The 16917-nt window shown below is 41.1% G+C and overlaps 1 protein-coding gene across 7 annotated transcripts in view; it reads right to left on the bottom strand.

Annotated features, from left to right (window-relative positions):
• BCLAF1 (BCL2 associated transcription factor 1) overlaps nucleotides 1-16743 on the bottom strand; it is a 29705-nt gene extending 12962 nt beyond the window's left edge. For all 7 annotated transcript variants that reach the window (XR_012715323.1, XM_075267927.1, XM_075267928.1 and 4 more), the window contains exons 1-5: nucleotides 16654-16743; nucleotides 14493-14612; nucleotides 11027-11923; nucleotides 10099-10737; nucleotides 9851-10020 (exon numbers count right to left, since the gene is read on the bottom strand). Coding sequence is in view for 6 of the 7 variants with exons in the window: in XM_075267927.1 (XP_075124028.1) it covers nucleotides 9851-10020; nucleotides 10099-10737; nucleotides 11027-11923; nucleotides 14493-14584 (1798 nt within the window). In the remaining variant the exon portion in view is untranslated. The remainder of the gene's footprint in view (nucleotides 1-9850; nucleotides 10021-10098; nucleotides 10738-11026; nucleotides 11924-14492; nucleotides 14613-16653) is intronic.
• Nucleotides 16744-16917: the final 174 nt, after the last annotated feature.

The raw sequence follows: 16917 nt of genomic DNA, 5'->3' as shown, positions 1-16917 counted from the left end.
CTACGGTTTAATGTCTGCTTCCAGCTTCCCGATTTTAATGTTCCCTTCTAGTTGCCCCCAGTTTCATGTCCCGCTCTAGCTGTCAATTTATTGCCCCCCTCAAACTACCCTCACTGTTTAATGTACCCCTCCAGCTGCTCCAGTTTCGTGTCCCCTCCAGTTTCCACCAGTTTATACTGGGGCACCAGGAGAGGGACTTAATACTGTGGGACAGTTGGAAGGGACATATAATGTACGGGTGACTATAGGAGGATAATACTTTGTGGGGGAACTTGGAAAGATGATTGGGAATGGGCGGAGTCAACTTAGAAGTGGGTGGAGCTAACTTTGCCATGGCGCGGCCCTCTAGCATAGTTTCAATTTCTTATTCAGCCCCATGGGAAAATTAATTGCCCACCCCTGCTCTATACTTATAACTACCCTACAATTCTCTAATTTACAGTGGACAGCTAGACGTAAGCTGGCATTATCAAGGGTAATTTCGGAGGGCAAGCATCCATATTTAAGAAATGCTCATTTCTATTTAGTATTGGATATGGATAACAGTTCACAAGTTTATCCATTTATGGAAACTGCCTTAAAGACTACGTCATATATATATATATATATATATATATATATATATATATATACAAACCCATATACAGACCCATACAAACACGGGAAGAACATAGTAGAAGTGTCTCAAATAGTTTCTAACATTTTGTGTCTACAGTTCCTATGCAAACCATTGTGTCTGTATGACAGAGATTCCTAATCTTTTCAAACTCAGGGAATCCCTGGAGGAAAAAAAAATTGCCAGATAGGACAAAAATGTTCTAAGGATGCAAATAATATGGAATGAAGGCTTGCTGTCATCTTCCCAACCTGAGTTTCGTGGCCTCCTAAAAAGTTTCCAAGACACACCTAGGTGCCGTGCCCCCCTCTTGGGAGTTGTTCCATCATAACAGATAATAAAACTTTCCATCTGTCCACTACTTTTTGCTAATATATATTCGATAGTCCAACAAGAATTAGAAGACTGATGAAAAGGGAGTACAAATGCAAAAACAGGCCACACAGTTTTTTTTGTAGTCTATTACTATGGAAACATGGATAATAACTGCATTAAAAAAAAAACTATTTGGAAAGCAGGATTTTATTATTTTAAAGGGATTCTACCACTAAATCGGTATTTTTCTGCTTTAGACATCGGAATAGCCTTTAGACGTGGTCTCCGCTGCGCTGTTCCTTAGAAATACCGGTTTTTACCGGTATGCTAATGAGTTCTCTCGCAGAAATGGGGATGGGCCCCAGCGTTCAAACTGCGATGGGGGCGTCCCCACTGCTGCCCGAGAACTCTCTCCAGCGACTCCTCCATCTTCAGCTGCATCCTCCCCTTCTCTCCTCGTCTTCCTTCAGCGTCAGCTCTGACGCCTGCGCAGTTGGCTCTGTCGACACTGGTAGAGCATGCCGGCCAACGGCCATATCTTCGAGGCCGCAACTGCGCGCACGCGCAGTACGCTCCTCTAAGTCTACGCCGAACAAAGAATAGCCGCCGGCCGGCATGCGCAGTCGGCTCTACTAGTGTCTCACGGGCAGAGCCGACTGCGCAGGTGTCGGAGCTGACGCTGACAGAAGACGACGAGAGAAGGGGAGGATGCAGCTGAAGATGGAGACGTCGCTGGAGAGAATTCTCTGGCAGCAGTGGGGACGCCCCCATCGCTGTTTGAACACTGGGGCCTGTCCCCATTGCTGTGAGAGAACTCATTAGCATACCGGTAAAAAACGGTATTTCTAAGGTACGGCGCAGCGGACACCACGTCTAAAGGTAAGAGATGAATAGCCTTTCTAAAGGCTATTCCGACGTCTAAAGCAGAAAAAATACAGATTTAGTGGTAGAATCCCTTTAAATGCACTAGGACAGCAATGCGCTTATGAAGGTGGGCATATTCTTTAAGGCAAAAAAATAGAGTGTGTAAATGCCAACAGTGGGTCCATTGTTCTAGTATGGGATGCTCAGTCTAATTTTAGAACCCTCAAAAGCAGACCTGGGCAATGTTTGGCCTGCGGGCCACATCCAGCCCTCTGACTGCTTCTGTCCGGTCCACATAACTAGTGGAAGTTTGTTGAAGGACCTGTGATGAAGTCATCACAGCCTATCACCAGGATAGGCTATGACTCGTTAGTGGGCGGAGCCACACGGGACTGTGTGTTTGCTGCAAGCTTTCCGGCAATGGAGGCTGCTGGATGATAAAGAGAGAAGAGAAGAGACAGCATGTGTGAGCAAGAGGGGGGAACTAGGGGCAGATGTAGGGGGGCAGTTAAACTGAATGCACTTGGAGTGGGGGGGGCATTAAACTAGGGGGGAGATGGAGGGTGACATTAAACTGGGCCAGCTGGAGGAGGATATTAAACCATGGGGGGGTAGCTGGAGGGGGACATGTCTGCCTCTAGTTGCCCCCAGTTTAATGTCCCCCTCCAGCTGCCCCAGTTTAATGTCCCCTCTAGTTTCTGCTAGTTTATACTGGGGCACCAGGAGAGGGACTTAACTTCAACAATAGGCTTCATGCTATGCTATTCTTGCTGTATATACTGCTGGAAACCCAATGGAATGACCTAGTGTACGTGTGAACAATACCATAGAAGCAAAGGGGAAATGTATTTAATTACAATCTTAATAATTTAATTTCCACATTTATGCAATTCTTGCACTCATCTGCAGATCTTTATTACATAGTTGTTGAAAAAGTTATGAAATAGAGATCATTTGTAAAATTAGAATCTAAATGACCAAACAAATAGTAATTTCCATAAATAGGGTGATCAACAAACCAACAACCTATTAATTTATTTCCCATGTAACCATGTAAGCATAGAATTTTATCACTCTGCTGATATATATTACAGTACAGACCAAAAGTTTGGACACACCTTCTCATTCAAAGAGTTTTCTGTATTTTCATGACTATGAAAATTGTAGATTCACACTGAAGGCATCAAAACTATGAATTAACACATGTGGAATTATATACTTAACAAAAAAGTGTGAAACAACTGAAAATATTTCTTATATTCTAGGTTCTTCAAAGTAGCCACCTTTTGCTTTGATTACTGCTTTGCACACTCTTGGCATTCTCTTGATGAGCTTCAAGAGGTAGTCACCGGAAATGGTTTTCACATCACAGGTGTGCCATGCTGTCAGGTATTATAAGTGGATTTCTTGCCTTATAAATGGGGTTGGGACCATCAGTTTTAGCCCTACTGAATAGACTGTTAGAATTTGTATTATGGCAAGAAAAAAGCAGCTAAGTAAATAAAAATGAGTGGCGATCATTACTTTAAGGAATGAAGGTCAGTCAGTCCAAAAAAATGGGAAAACTGTGAAAGTGTCCCCAAATGCAGTTGCAAAAACCATCAAGCGCTACAAAGAAACTGGCTCACATGAGGACCACCCCAGGAAAGGAAGACCAAGAGTCATCTCTGCTGCAGAGGATAAGTTCATCTGAGTCACCAGCCTCAAAAATCGCAGGTTAACAGTAGCTCAGATTAGAGACCAGGTCAATGCCAAAACAACTGTTAGGGCCCCTTCACACGGCGTAAGCGCGCCGCTCATTTAGACATGTATACACGTGTCCGAGCGCGGCGCTTCAAAACAGAGCCCATTGATTTCAATGGGAAGTGCACGTATATCGGCCGCGACATCAGACCAGTGGAAAGCTGTGCTTTGGTCTGATGAGTCCAAATTTGAGCTCTTTGGTTCCAACCACCGTATCTTTGTGCAATGCAGAAAAGGTAAATGGATGGACTCTACATGCCTGGTTCCCATTGTGAAGCATGGAGGAGGAGGTGTGATGGTATAGGGGTGCTTTGCTGGTGACAGTGTTGGGGATTTATTCAAAATTGAAGGCATACTGAACCAGCATGGCTACCACAGCATCTTGCAGTGGCATGCTATTCCATCCGGTTTACGTTTAGTTGGACCATCATTTATTTTTCAACAGGGCAAAGACCCTAAACACACCTCCAGGCTGTGTAAGGGCTATTTGACCAAGAAGGAGAGTGATGGGGTGCTACGCCAGATGACCTGGCCTCCACAGTCACCAGATCTGAACCCAATCGAGATGGTTTGGGGTGAGCTGGACTGCAGAGTGAAGGCAAAAGGGCCAAAAAGTGCCAAGCATCTCTGGGAACTCCTTCAAGGCTGTTGGAAGACCATTTCAGGTGACTACCCCTTGAAGCTCATCAAGAGAATACCAAGAGTGTGCAAAGCAGTAATCAAAGCAAAAGGTGGCTACTTTGAAGAACCTAGAATATAAGACATATTTTCAGTTGTCACACTTTTATGCTAAGTATATCATTCCACATGAGTTAATTCATAGTTTTGATGCCTTTAGTGGGAATCTACAATGTTCATAGTCATGAAAATACAGAATACTCTTTGAATGAGAAGGTGTGTCCAAACTTTTGGTCTGTACCATATATATATATATATATATATATATATATATATATATATATATATATATATATATATATATATATATATATATATATATATATATATCTCAACGGAAAAATGGCCTAAGTCCAAAAATCAATATTGTGAGAAAAACGAAATTTAAAGTTTTAGCCTAAAGCAAACGGGCATTATTGTGGAATATATCTATCCAATGTAATCAGCTAATGAACACCGTTAATCCTAATCATAAATTGTATTATTTATTAAAAAAATTGCAGCTTCATGTATAAATATTATTTATTTAATATTATTAATTAATTACTACTATTATTAAACGATGAAGAATAATAATTACCTGCCTCCCTTTTCGGCGCTAAATATGTGCAAAAGTCGATTTAGAGCCTTTTAAACAATAAGACAAAGTTTTTACACTAATATAAACAACAGACCGGAAGTCACGATTTCAATGAAAAAATGACCAACGAGAGTGAAGTAAGTAAGTTTGTATTGGACTTAGGCCATTATTCCACTGAATGTAAATTCTTCTGCATTGAAATATATGGACTTAGGTCATTAATCCTAGGTACCTTGTAAACCCAATGCATAGAACGAGGTACAAAGAAGCTTTCTAGGTAATAATCTGAAATATGACAAAATGTGGACTTAGGCCATTTTTCCGTTGAGCTCTTCATATCTATCTATCTATCTATCTATCTATCTATCTATCTATCTATCTATCTATATATATTATAATAATAATGTACATCTATACACACAAATCCTAACAGACCTACTAATAGCACTACTCATCAAAAGTTCAAGGGCAAACTTAATAATGGTGTTTTTCCACCCCCTCCTAAATGTACACACTAATCTTAGTTAAAAGTACATGTTTATTAAGATGGGGAGATAAATGGTTAACTTTAGCAGAAAAAAAAAAACAGGTATGTTAAAGTCCAATATAAAAAAAACCTGCCTCTTCTGACATTCTCTCCAGGAGCAGTTAGGAAGGTTGCATGACATTAGGATCTGTTCACACAGAGGAAAATGGTGAGGAATTAGGTGCGGAATTTTCCACGCTGAAAAAAAAAAGCGCCTCCCATTGATTTCAATGGGTTCAGCTAGCTCTTTTTTCCAAGTGGAAAATTCCACACCAAATTCCTCAACATTTTCCTCCATGTGAATAGATCCTTAAAGGGATTCTATCATTAGAATTCCCTTTTATAACTAAATATACATAGGAATAGCCTTAAGAAAGGCTATTCTTCTCTTACCTTTATTATTCTGATCAGTGCCGCCGTTTCTGAGAAGGGGCATCCCATGTACTGTCTGAACACTCTCCAGCGACGCCTCTGTCTTTTTCTCCGGACAACCTCTTCTCTCACGCTCCCATCACATCTTCATCCAAAAACACAGACTGCGCATGTCTGTCAGCCATTTTCCTGTGGCCTCTCCTGTTCGGCCACAGGAAAATGGCCGAGTGCGCATGTTTGTCAGCCATTTTCCTGTGGCCTCACCTGTTTGGCCACAGGAAAATGGTCGACGGACTAGCGCATTCAGTGCTTTTAGATGAAGACGCGATGGGAGCATGAGAGAAGAGGTGGTCCGGGGGGACGTCCTCGATGCTGTTTGAGTGCAGGGGAACGCCCCCAGTGCTGTCTCAAAACTCATTTACATGGAAGAAAGACGACATTTCAGAGGCACGGCAGCGCAGATCAGAATAATAAAGCTGAGAGAAGAATAGCCTTTCTTAAGGCTATTCCTACATGTATTTAGTTAAAAAAGGGATTCTAATAATAGAATCCCTTTAAAAGGAGGTACTATGTGTAATTGAGTCTCCTGTGTCTGCCCTACCACCTCTCAGAGATACTAACAGAGAGATGGGAGAGGACTATACACAGCAGAGTATGGAGGGGCAAGTAAGGCATCCAAGTCTCCAGTGTGCACTGACATAGAAAATAACCTGGTACATTCTTCAGTGCTTATCACAAATATATTGTGATCACTACTCATTACCAGTGACTGTCAGCACAATGTAAGAGTGATCCTTTATTGGAATCAAAATTGTTAAGTCAATACACGAACAAAGATTTTTTAGCGCTCTAAGTTCTCTTTAGGCACAAACCTTTTAACCCAAGGAAACTACTAATATATGTAAAAATAATTTTTTTATGCCCACAGGTCTCATAATCTTTAGGGTGCATGCACACTACGTAACGCCGGGTGTGTATGAGAGCCGTACACGCCGGCATTACAGCAGGGCTGCCGAACACTTCCAATTCACTTCAATGGGAGCGCTCGTAAACGCCGCTGTTACGAGCGCTCCCATTGAAGTGAATGGGAAGTGTTCGGCAGTCTGCCGTAATGCCGGCGTGTACGGCTCTCATACACGCCCGGCGTTACGTAGTGTGCATGCACCCTTACTTCTATTATTCTTATTGAAAAAAAAAAAAAACTTTCAAATTCAGTCTGTTTATCTCTACCCTTCTGTATAAATGTGATAGTGTCAACAGCTCCGTACATTTTTCATGTAAGCTATTAATAAAGAGTCATACATTTTTTAGGAATTGTTTACTAGCATGCACAGTAAGAGAGGCAATGCCATAACATATCTCAGAGTTACTGCAATAGACAGAGCATTATAGAACAAATGGTCAGAGGCACATCTAATGTGGATTCACCTATGAACATAGTTAGGCAACATGAGACATCATCCTGTGAAAGAAATCAATATACAACCATGTCCACTTACCGCCCAGTATCCAGTACAAGTCTCAAAATCAAGCAAAACACCTGGAAAAGCCACTACAAGGTAGAGCCTCAAGTTTAATTCCAGCAAACCCAGGAATTTTAGGATATAGCAAGTCAGATTTTTTTTGCCATTTGTGTCAGCAGGACACAGCAATAATATATTTTATTGTGTTACATGGGTTCTCAAAACATTTTCCAGGACCTAGTCATAATGAAAAAGAAATCAACACTGGCCAGTTCCAACTTCAGGTCAAGAGTGGTATACATGGACAAACATTACAAAGCCAAATCAGAAACTTACAAGAAATTGACATTTTGAGACAACCAACCTCCTTTAGTTAACAGCTTTGGGTTTCAAAGTCCACTAAGGACATGGGGGAATGTAGTGTACATAGCATTAAAGGGGTTCTTCTGAATTAGAATACTGATCGTCCCACCAATCATATTAATAACTTATACAACCACCATTATTGGAATCCAGAAAACCCCTTTAAACTAGATGTATCTAGTCACATACATATTTGCTTCTACCTAACTACGGTTGTGTTATTTTTGACCACCACAAGTAAAGTAAACCATGCTGACCATACATGTCAGTGAATATTAGGCAAGTGTGAAAGTTCTAGGTAGTCAGCTCCAAAGTGCTACATCGGTGTTGGGCCAAACAGACTAAGAGTGTGGAAGCTAAACCAAAGCAGGAAACTCATATAGAGACAATTCCAAACTATATGCAATACCTTCCCGCTGTGACAATTATTTACGTGCCTAACCTAAACCATAGTTTGTTTTTGATCAGATCATTTTATTGAAACCACAAACACACACATTTTACACTTTACAAACAGAATGGACCATAGTCTCATACAATACAGATCAATCATAATATTCACCATGGAGATACTGGGTAACACTAGTACAAAAACTTACCTTATTACTTGGAAATAGAGATGAGCGAGTACTGTTCGGATCAGCTGATCCGAACAGCACGCACCATAGAAATGAATGGATGCACCTGGTACTTCCGCTTTGACGGCGGCCGGCCGCTTAACCCCCCGCGTGCCGGCTACGTCCATTCATTTCTATGCGAACGTGCTGTTCGGATCAGCTGATCCTAACAGTACTCGCTCATCTCTACTTGGAAACATTCTGAAAAGCAAACTAAATAGAACTAAAAAACTGAAGATGAATTAACCGTTTCCAAATTAATTGCTATACTGTCCTTTCATAGTAGGTATTGAAAACTATGGATTTACTTTTTTTTTTTTTTTTTTTTTTTTTTTTTTTTACTACTGGTGCTAGTACTTTTGCTTGCACTAGTTTAAAGGGGATGCCCAGGATAAACTGAAAATTAATCCCTGAACTAAATTCCCTCCCCCCACCTAACTTCTAATTTACTTCAAACATCTATAATTACCCATATCCCTGGAGTGGTCAAGTGACCACCCCAGGGACACTTTCTGATTATCCGGTGACATTCTGTTTCGAAATGGAATGTCACCATTACTCTTCCCCCTCCCCTATCCCTATCAATACTTGCCACGCCTTCCTGTGTTCGACACGGCTCCTCCCCTCTTCCTGTCTACTAGCAGTGGGCGGAATAGGTTAGCTAAGGAGAAAGGGGGAAGGGCTAGTAATGGACGAGAACGCTAGGTTTAATGAGACAGGCAGGGTGGGAGGAGCTAGTAATGGCTGGGATCGCTAGGCTAATGAGACAGGGAGGGTTTTGTAACAGAGTAAGAGAGGAGGGGGAAGTTGAGTAAGAGGAAACTAGGGTAACAACTACACAGGAAGCTGCACAGCAGGCAGCTAACACCTTCTAAACAAAGGCAGAGGATGAAGTAGCAACCAAGAACACCCAGAAATCAGTCCAAACACTGCTAAAGGTATAGTGGTGTACTTATTAACCCATTACTAGCACTAACAGACCTTTCTTTAAAAAAATTCAAAAAATAATTTCTGCCCAGAAACCCCCTTTAATACACCATTGGGTTTAAAGAAGTAAGACATATATAGAAAGACAGACAATATGCAATTTTAAATCACACAATTATACAATTTCTACTCAAGCAAGCAAAACACCTTAAAATAATACGCAAGTATAATAATATAATACGTAAGTATGTCATGTTTCTTGAGTTAAATTAGATGAATGCAATGACGCCTAGAGCTGGTCTCTGCTTCTTAGTCCCTCTTAACACACAGGAAATGTGACTGCTCAGTTAGTTGCTGGCTAAGGCTGGTCACCACTGGGGCTAGTCCCTGGGTGAATGTTCATTCTCTATGTGTTGCGAGTTTTGTGTTGGTTCACTGTCTCCAGCAGGTTCAGAAACGTGCATCTATGTACTCTGAGGAAGTCACATAGATTGAAAAGGGAGGTTACAAGTGACAGAGGGGCTATGCACCAGGATGAGAGCTGGAAAAAGCCCATCTGAAGAAAAGCCCCAAGTAACACTTGGATATTCAATTGCATATTTAAAAATGCAGGGTTTCTCAAAACAGGGAATAGAGGATTTCCATAAAAATGTATCATTGTAATCAGTATGAAGTGCCTTGCATTTCTATGTGTTTAGCTCCTGCTGACTCCCCGTGGACTGTTGGAAAACCAAAACAAAATGATAACCAAGATGCAGGATTTTATGTATCACTGTCATTGCTTACCTTTGACAAACTGTACTAAAGACACCACATGGTAGATAAATGACTCCGGAGAGGTTTTGCTGGAGAAGGAAACCTTCATGTGGTCAAAGATGGATCGAAAGTCTTTCTGCCTCTTGACTGAATGTACAAGCGTACTGGCTAGAAGACGGTCATTAGCCAGAGAGGATGGCCTTCATTATAACAGAAAGCAATATTAAAACGATATTTCATTAATCTACTATAACCTTTCTCTAATATCGTCTCCTTACCTGATATCATCAAGAGGAACCGCAGGTATCCGAAGTTTGACCTCAGGATGGTTAGATTCTGTTGCGACCATCCTGATGCTAAGTGGGCTCTCTTCCCTGAACACTACTTTCTCTCTCACATCATCACTTGGGTGTAAAGGAAAATTGCAACTGAATGGGTCTTTTATCTTAGCAAACAAATGGACCGGGTCTGGTGATTTGACTTCCTTTTTACCAGATGACCTTTCATCACCTTTATCATCATCTTTATGTTTCTCTTTGGTGGCCATTTTATGCCCCTTACCCTCCCGGGTCTTTTCATTTTCCTTGCTACCCTTCATTGAGGATTTGGACTTATGCTTTGTCCCTTCTTCCTCAGCATTCCACTGAGATGTAGAAGAAAAACCTTTGCCTTGATCTGCTAACACAGACTTTCTAAACTGCCTATAATCCTCAGCTTCCTCTAGATCTTCTCCTTCTGAAATTGACAAAAACTGAGATTTCACAGATTCTTTTTCCAAAAGATAATCTAACATATCACGATCGTCCCAATTTCGTCCCTCCTTTTTAGTCTTATCTATTGTCTTCTCTTTATGGCTTTCCTTCTCTCTATTATTAACTTTTTCTATTGGAAATAACCTGGGTTCTTCCTCTGTATATCTAAAAGAGTAAAATAAATGTATATAAAAAAATTGCATATAACACATATAGAATCATATCACACATAACTCAATTTTAAAGGTGGGGAACAGCAAAATATAACATGTGGTTACAAACTTGATTGAAAGCATAAATAGGAAATCAAGACCGTATTATTACAACTTTACAAAAGGTGAATTTTTTATTTATATATATATATATATATATATATATATATATATATATATATATATATATATTGTGGTCAGTTTGTGCACTTCTGTACTGAAAATAAATGTAAAGCTCTTACCTTTTTATAAACTTTGTACTTTTAACAATTTCTTGCTCTGCTGTTTCAGTGAACAAAGAATAATGAGAACGCCCTTCATCATGTGACGCGTTCTGAGATGCCACAGTCTTTGCTGGACTCTTCTGAATGGGGATATGAATTGGACTGTTTTGTGAAGGACTGTACCGAGTTGAACCATTACCTCCAGAGCCAGACCTTTCAGGGCTGTGGGCCATGGAATGTGAATTTTGAGACATAGTGTCTTTACCAGAGTGTACCACACTAAGAATAGGACCATCAGATTGGGAAGAACTTTCGCTAGGTGGAGACGCTACTGGTGAAGGACTACAAGGGGACCTTGGACTGTTTTCATAGGCAGATAGCCCTGCCCAACTCTCACCATGCAAATCAAGTTCTTTTCCAAGTTCATCTAAGGGCTCAGATGGGTCGAAAGCATCTTTGTGCTCATCACCCGATTTCTCATGTGACGGACTCTTTGATTTTTCAGCTTCTTCAGTTTTTTGTTTCGATTTCTCATGGGAAGTACGAGACTTTCTCTCGGGAGATTTGCTATAGTGTGATGACGAACGGGATGAAGATGACCTCTGTGACTGAGAAGACTTGTAGGATCTCTGTGAACGGCTTCTAGATCTTTGAGATGATGCAGAACGCCTCTTTGGACTCCTAGAGCGAGATCTTCCACGCCGAGGGCTTCGAGAGTACCTACGGTTCCACATTGGCCGATACCCACCACGATGGTATCTGCCACCCCCGCCTTGATAGTAACCTCTTGCTCTTCCCCTGAAGCCATAGGGGCGCCTCATTCCTCTATTATTCCTATAATCTCGGCGAAAATCTCTATTGTACACACGTTCTCTGCTGCGAGATCGAGAGTATGTTCTTGATCTAGATCTGGAACTTGAAATTAAAATATATTTAGGACAATTTACCGCACTGATGCAAATTGGTTAATAGACAAGAAACAAATCTGAGCAAAATCTGTACTTCTGAAAATTGAGCTCTTTTAAATCTGTAAAACATTCAGCAAGAATTGCAATACTTCAAGTGCCAGTTTTATTACAAAAGTCACTTACATCTATAGCAATGCTTGGTATACCTTGGTAATAACAACAATGCTTTCTCATTCACGGTTTTACTAGATGGGCCCTTGTATTATTACTGATATTAACATCTTTTCCTGACATAAAACTGCTACTGAGTACATGAAAGATGGGTGCACAAAAAATAAAGACACAAATATTGTCTTATAATGGACCAGCAGCACACAAACACTGCCCAGATATTATCACACTTCTATTAATTACTTTTTTCCGTAAAAGAATACTTTACACTTTAGCTGTAAAGTATTCGTTACATTTTTTTTTTTTGTACAATTTAAGCATAGTTCAGAGAGGCATATTTTTGGAAACAAGTGTCCTAGATGACCACCTGACCAACCTACTCTAAAGCGATATGGAGTGCACACACATATGAAAAGCCACATGGAGTGGGCGATAGCAAGAATGTGCTGCGGGGAAAAAACCATGACGGCAACACAACCCAATTTATTCACCAGGGCTTTTAACAAGAACTGCACAAAAAATCTCTGGATTTTCTGCTTCGATTTTACCTGTAGGTAAACCACTGACGTTTACGTAGAAATAATTGACATGCTGTTATTTGCAAAACTGCAACAGTTTTAGAAGTCGTGACATGTCCACTTCACATATTTTTCTGCTAGCTGTGGACAGGATTCACTAGAATCCCATCCACCTTGCAGTGACAGTAAAACACCACAGTTTATTTCCACGATATTTCCGCCACAGCCAAACTGCAGCATTTACACCACGTGGGGCCCTTGCTTGGACACCTTTATGATTTTAGTCTTTTAACAATCATATCCAGGAAAAGTAAGGGTAATTTAATCACTTTATAATCAGTGGGAACACCATCAATTCTGCTAATAAAGTCTGGGCTGGAATAGAGTTGTCCACTCTTCACAATCGTTCCGCAACGTAACCTTATTTAAGCGAATAGGATGGTGGTGCAAGCCCATGCACAGCCTACCAGAAACACGAAGAATTTAGCACTGATTTTGCAAAACATTGCTCTATAAAGATATGAACTATCAGCGTTTTATGGACTGCTTACAAAAATCACATTTAAAAAAAAATTAAAAATGGATGGGGCCAAGACAGGTGTCAGAATTTTCCCCACTCATTTCTATTAAAGTGTAACTGAAGTGAGGAGAGTTTTGAAACACTTAGGGACTTATTAATACTGTCTAAAAGTTAGACAATGCAAACTAACGTTAGGTTCACACTAGCATTTGGGTTTCCGTACCTTGGGTCCACTTGGAAACGGCAGAGAGAAAAGTCCTCCTTGCAAGACTTTTCTCTCCTCCTATTTTAAGCGGAATGGGAGACTGAGTCTCAAACGCTAGTGTGAACATAGAGTTAGATTACAGTCTTAAAGAGGACCTTTCACCATCTCCAGCAATTCAAATTCTTAGCATCTGTAATAGGTGCGGCTCCGCTGATTCCTGAACAATTGTAATTTTTTGTCTAGCTTTCACCATTGCTAAGTAACAAGCGCAGTTAGTTTTGTTTTTTTTTATCTGATGTGCTATTTAAGCTTAGTAATGTCAGAAGGGCGGTGTCAGGCAGGGGATGTGGCTTAGAGCTACAATCACAGTCAGCCAGTGTCAGAGCTCAGAATCACACCCCTTGTCTGCTCCTGCCTGACACCGCCCTCCTGACAGTACAGAGTCTAAATATCACATCAGGCACCAAAAACTAACAGCAACAATTGCTCGGGAACAGTAGGGACTAGAGGGAAAATTCCAACTGTGCCAGAATCAGTGGAGCAGTAGTTATTAAATTATATAAAGAGCTGAATTATCCCGCTTTTATTGATATGCTAATTAGCCAGCAACGCGCACCAAACTGCTGCTGACTCATCAGTCTACCTGCTCTGCACAGCAGACAGTGCTGAGTGAACTTCCGATGCTCGTATGCAAATATTATATAAATGAGTTTTCCCCAATGATAGAATCCCTTTAAATAGGTCATCCCACTAGTCCTGTTTTTGTCTAAAAGAAATAATCTATGTTCACCCATTTAAACCCCTTCTTCTCCACAGGTTCCTGTCAGTCCTTCAGTGATGACATCACATATATCATTAGCATGGCTGTGGCAGCTAACCACTAGCCTCAGCAGCCACAGCCTGTACATGCACAAGTGACTGCTGAGGCATGTACATTGCAGTATTGCTGCGGACATAGCAGTAACACAGGAGTAAAGGGGTTGTTCTACATTTATACAATGTTTTATAAAATACCAGGAAATTTTGTACAATTATTATACTTCATATAAAGAAATATGAAAAAATAATACGAATCACTTAGTACCACGGAAAAGATAACAGTAATGATCAGTGCAGATAGAAAGTAATAAATATGGATGTAGTGAATGAGCTGAATCCTTACCTATATCTTTTCTTCCTTGAGTGTGACCTTGATCGTGAGGATGATGGTGATCGCGATCTTGAAGAATGGGACCTAGAATTTGACCGCCCCATTTTTGAAAAACTTAACGTTAACTGAAAACTGAAAGGGAAACCACAAATAAATAGATTAGTACCAGATATTGCATATCTTCCATTACTGCTGACTTTCCATGCCATGTCAAACCCACACATTAGGCATTACAGAACTGTATTATTCATTGTACTTTGGAGCCATTGGTTTATTACTATGTGAAACAAAGTAGAGTGGATGTGGTTTGATCTGCTGAATAAAGCTACAATTTATTTATTAGCTTGCACATGGCAATGTGAGCATGGTAGTCAATAAGTGGACATAAATGACAGCAACATATGACAGCAATATTACAGTGCTTGACTGGCCACGGTCACATGGTATAAACATGAATTTGCGGATGAAAAACAGGATTAAAAAAAAAATTAATCTAGATTTGCCACAGTACAAACTGTGCAACAATGTGTAATAAATAAGGAAAAATAGCCTTAGGCGATCTACACAGTAACTGTCAGCCACATATGTCTTTTATACTTCCTGGACTGCAGTCTGCCCAGACTCACAGTCTCCTAGTCACCTATAATGTTATGAGTTCCTGCCTCACCGCAGGTCTACGGTTTCACGCAAAGTCCAGATCTCAAAGTGCAGTCTGTGAAATATGGCTGATACATGGACCATATGGTTTGCAAATACCCATATGCATCTAGCCTAAAAGTGTTTTTTAAAAAGTCCCTCTACTGTTACTTTCCCACCCAATCTAACACTGCTTGTGGACAGACGTATCATGTACAGAACCTATTAAAGGGACTGTCTGAGATAGAATTATTATTATTGTTTATTTATATAGCACCTTTAATTCCATGGTGCTTTACATTTGGGGGTTACATACAGTACACAAATTATGCAGGCAGATATAAAACTAACAGTGAGCGACTGGCACAGTGGGGTAGAAGGCCCTGCCCGTAAGGGCTTCCCTCCATTTCTACGCTAATCTAAAACACTCTCCCATCACCTACCTTCTAAGTCACTTTACAAGAAGTGTATATTTACCCAGATTGCTGAAACAGCTTGGGCGCCCAGGCACATTTTCAGGTCTTCCGGTGACATTCCGTTCCCGGGAAATGAACATCACATATACTAATCTCCTCCACCCCATCATGCTAACCTGTCTTCTTGTTCGGATCTTCTGTGCACGGAACATCACTTCTCCTATTCTTGATGTCTGCCAGCCTCCCACGCCTGCGTAATAGTACTGGAGTGCCAGCTACAGAGCATAATGGCACTTTGGCTCTATTGCACAGGAAGACGTCAAGAGGAGGAGAAGCCGGTCCCACAGAAGGAAGTGATTTCTCGTGACCAGAAGATCCAGACAGGCAAGTATGATGGAGTGGGCTGAGTTAGTTAGGAAGGGCTAGTAGTAGGCAGACTAGCTAGGGAAACAGGGAGGGGTGTGAGAGCTAGTGCGAGTCAGCTCTGAGTAAAGAGAAATGCACCATGGTAGTTGCAGGGGGAAAAAAAACACTAGTTACTGCAGTATTAGGTCATCTATAGTGAAACCTCTACCACATATGGCAGCACAATACTAGTAGTTACAGTAACAGATACTATTGGTAGAGCAGGATCAGGCAGATGAGATGTACAGCACTGACATATAATATACACTCAGTGGTCCCTACATCTGATGAGGACATACATATATAATCCCACTCCCCCCATTTGTTTGCACGTCTGTATTCTCATAGCAGGCTCTATGGAGGAACCATCCTCACACACAGCAGTATACAATATATAGCATATAGTTCATATCAATGAGTACACATACAGAACAACCACCGACACTGCTGGACCTCTGTACCATTACATTTCAGGTCATCAGCTCTGCTCTTTTATCTAATGAACCATTTTACATAGAGTGAAGAATCCCTTTAAATCCACATATATGTAGTGTACACGCCGGAGCCTGCTGCACCAGCAAAGGTCTTGTAAGCTGCAGCTCTGTGCTGACGGCCCTGATTACATTGCAGCGTCAATACTTTGCGGTACAAGCTGCAGGATTATTGATAGGAAACTGATAAGAGATTTATTAGCCATATGACACCGCGTAACGCACCTGGCAGAACAACCTCAGCTCATACAGACATACGCTCGCTGTTATTCGCCATTCCCCTCCTCTTCCTTCTCTATATGACGTTAAGTTCCGGTAGGAGGCGACAGCAGGAAGTCTCTGAACCGGAAGCAGATGAATGGCCTGAAGACGTCACCGCGCACTAGTCAGACTGAACGTGAGAAAGAGGGCAGCGAGTGTGTTGGTGAGCCGCAGATACGATACAGCCGCCATTGTGCGCTGCTCTCCCCTCACTTCTGTCATATTTTA

Source organism: Leptodactylus fuscus, chromosome 3, assembly GCF_031893055.1.
Source record: "Leptodactylus fuscus isolate aLepFus1 chromosome 3, aLepFus1.hap2, whole genome shotgun sequence".
Taxonomy (NCBI): domain Eukaryota; kingdom Metazoa; phylum Chordata; class Amphibia; order Anura; family Leptodactylidae; genus Leptodactylus; species Leptodactylus fuscus.
Note: the sequence above shows the minus strand (reverse complement) of the source record. Positions and strands in the feature narration are given on the sequence as shown.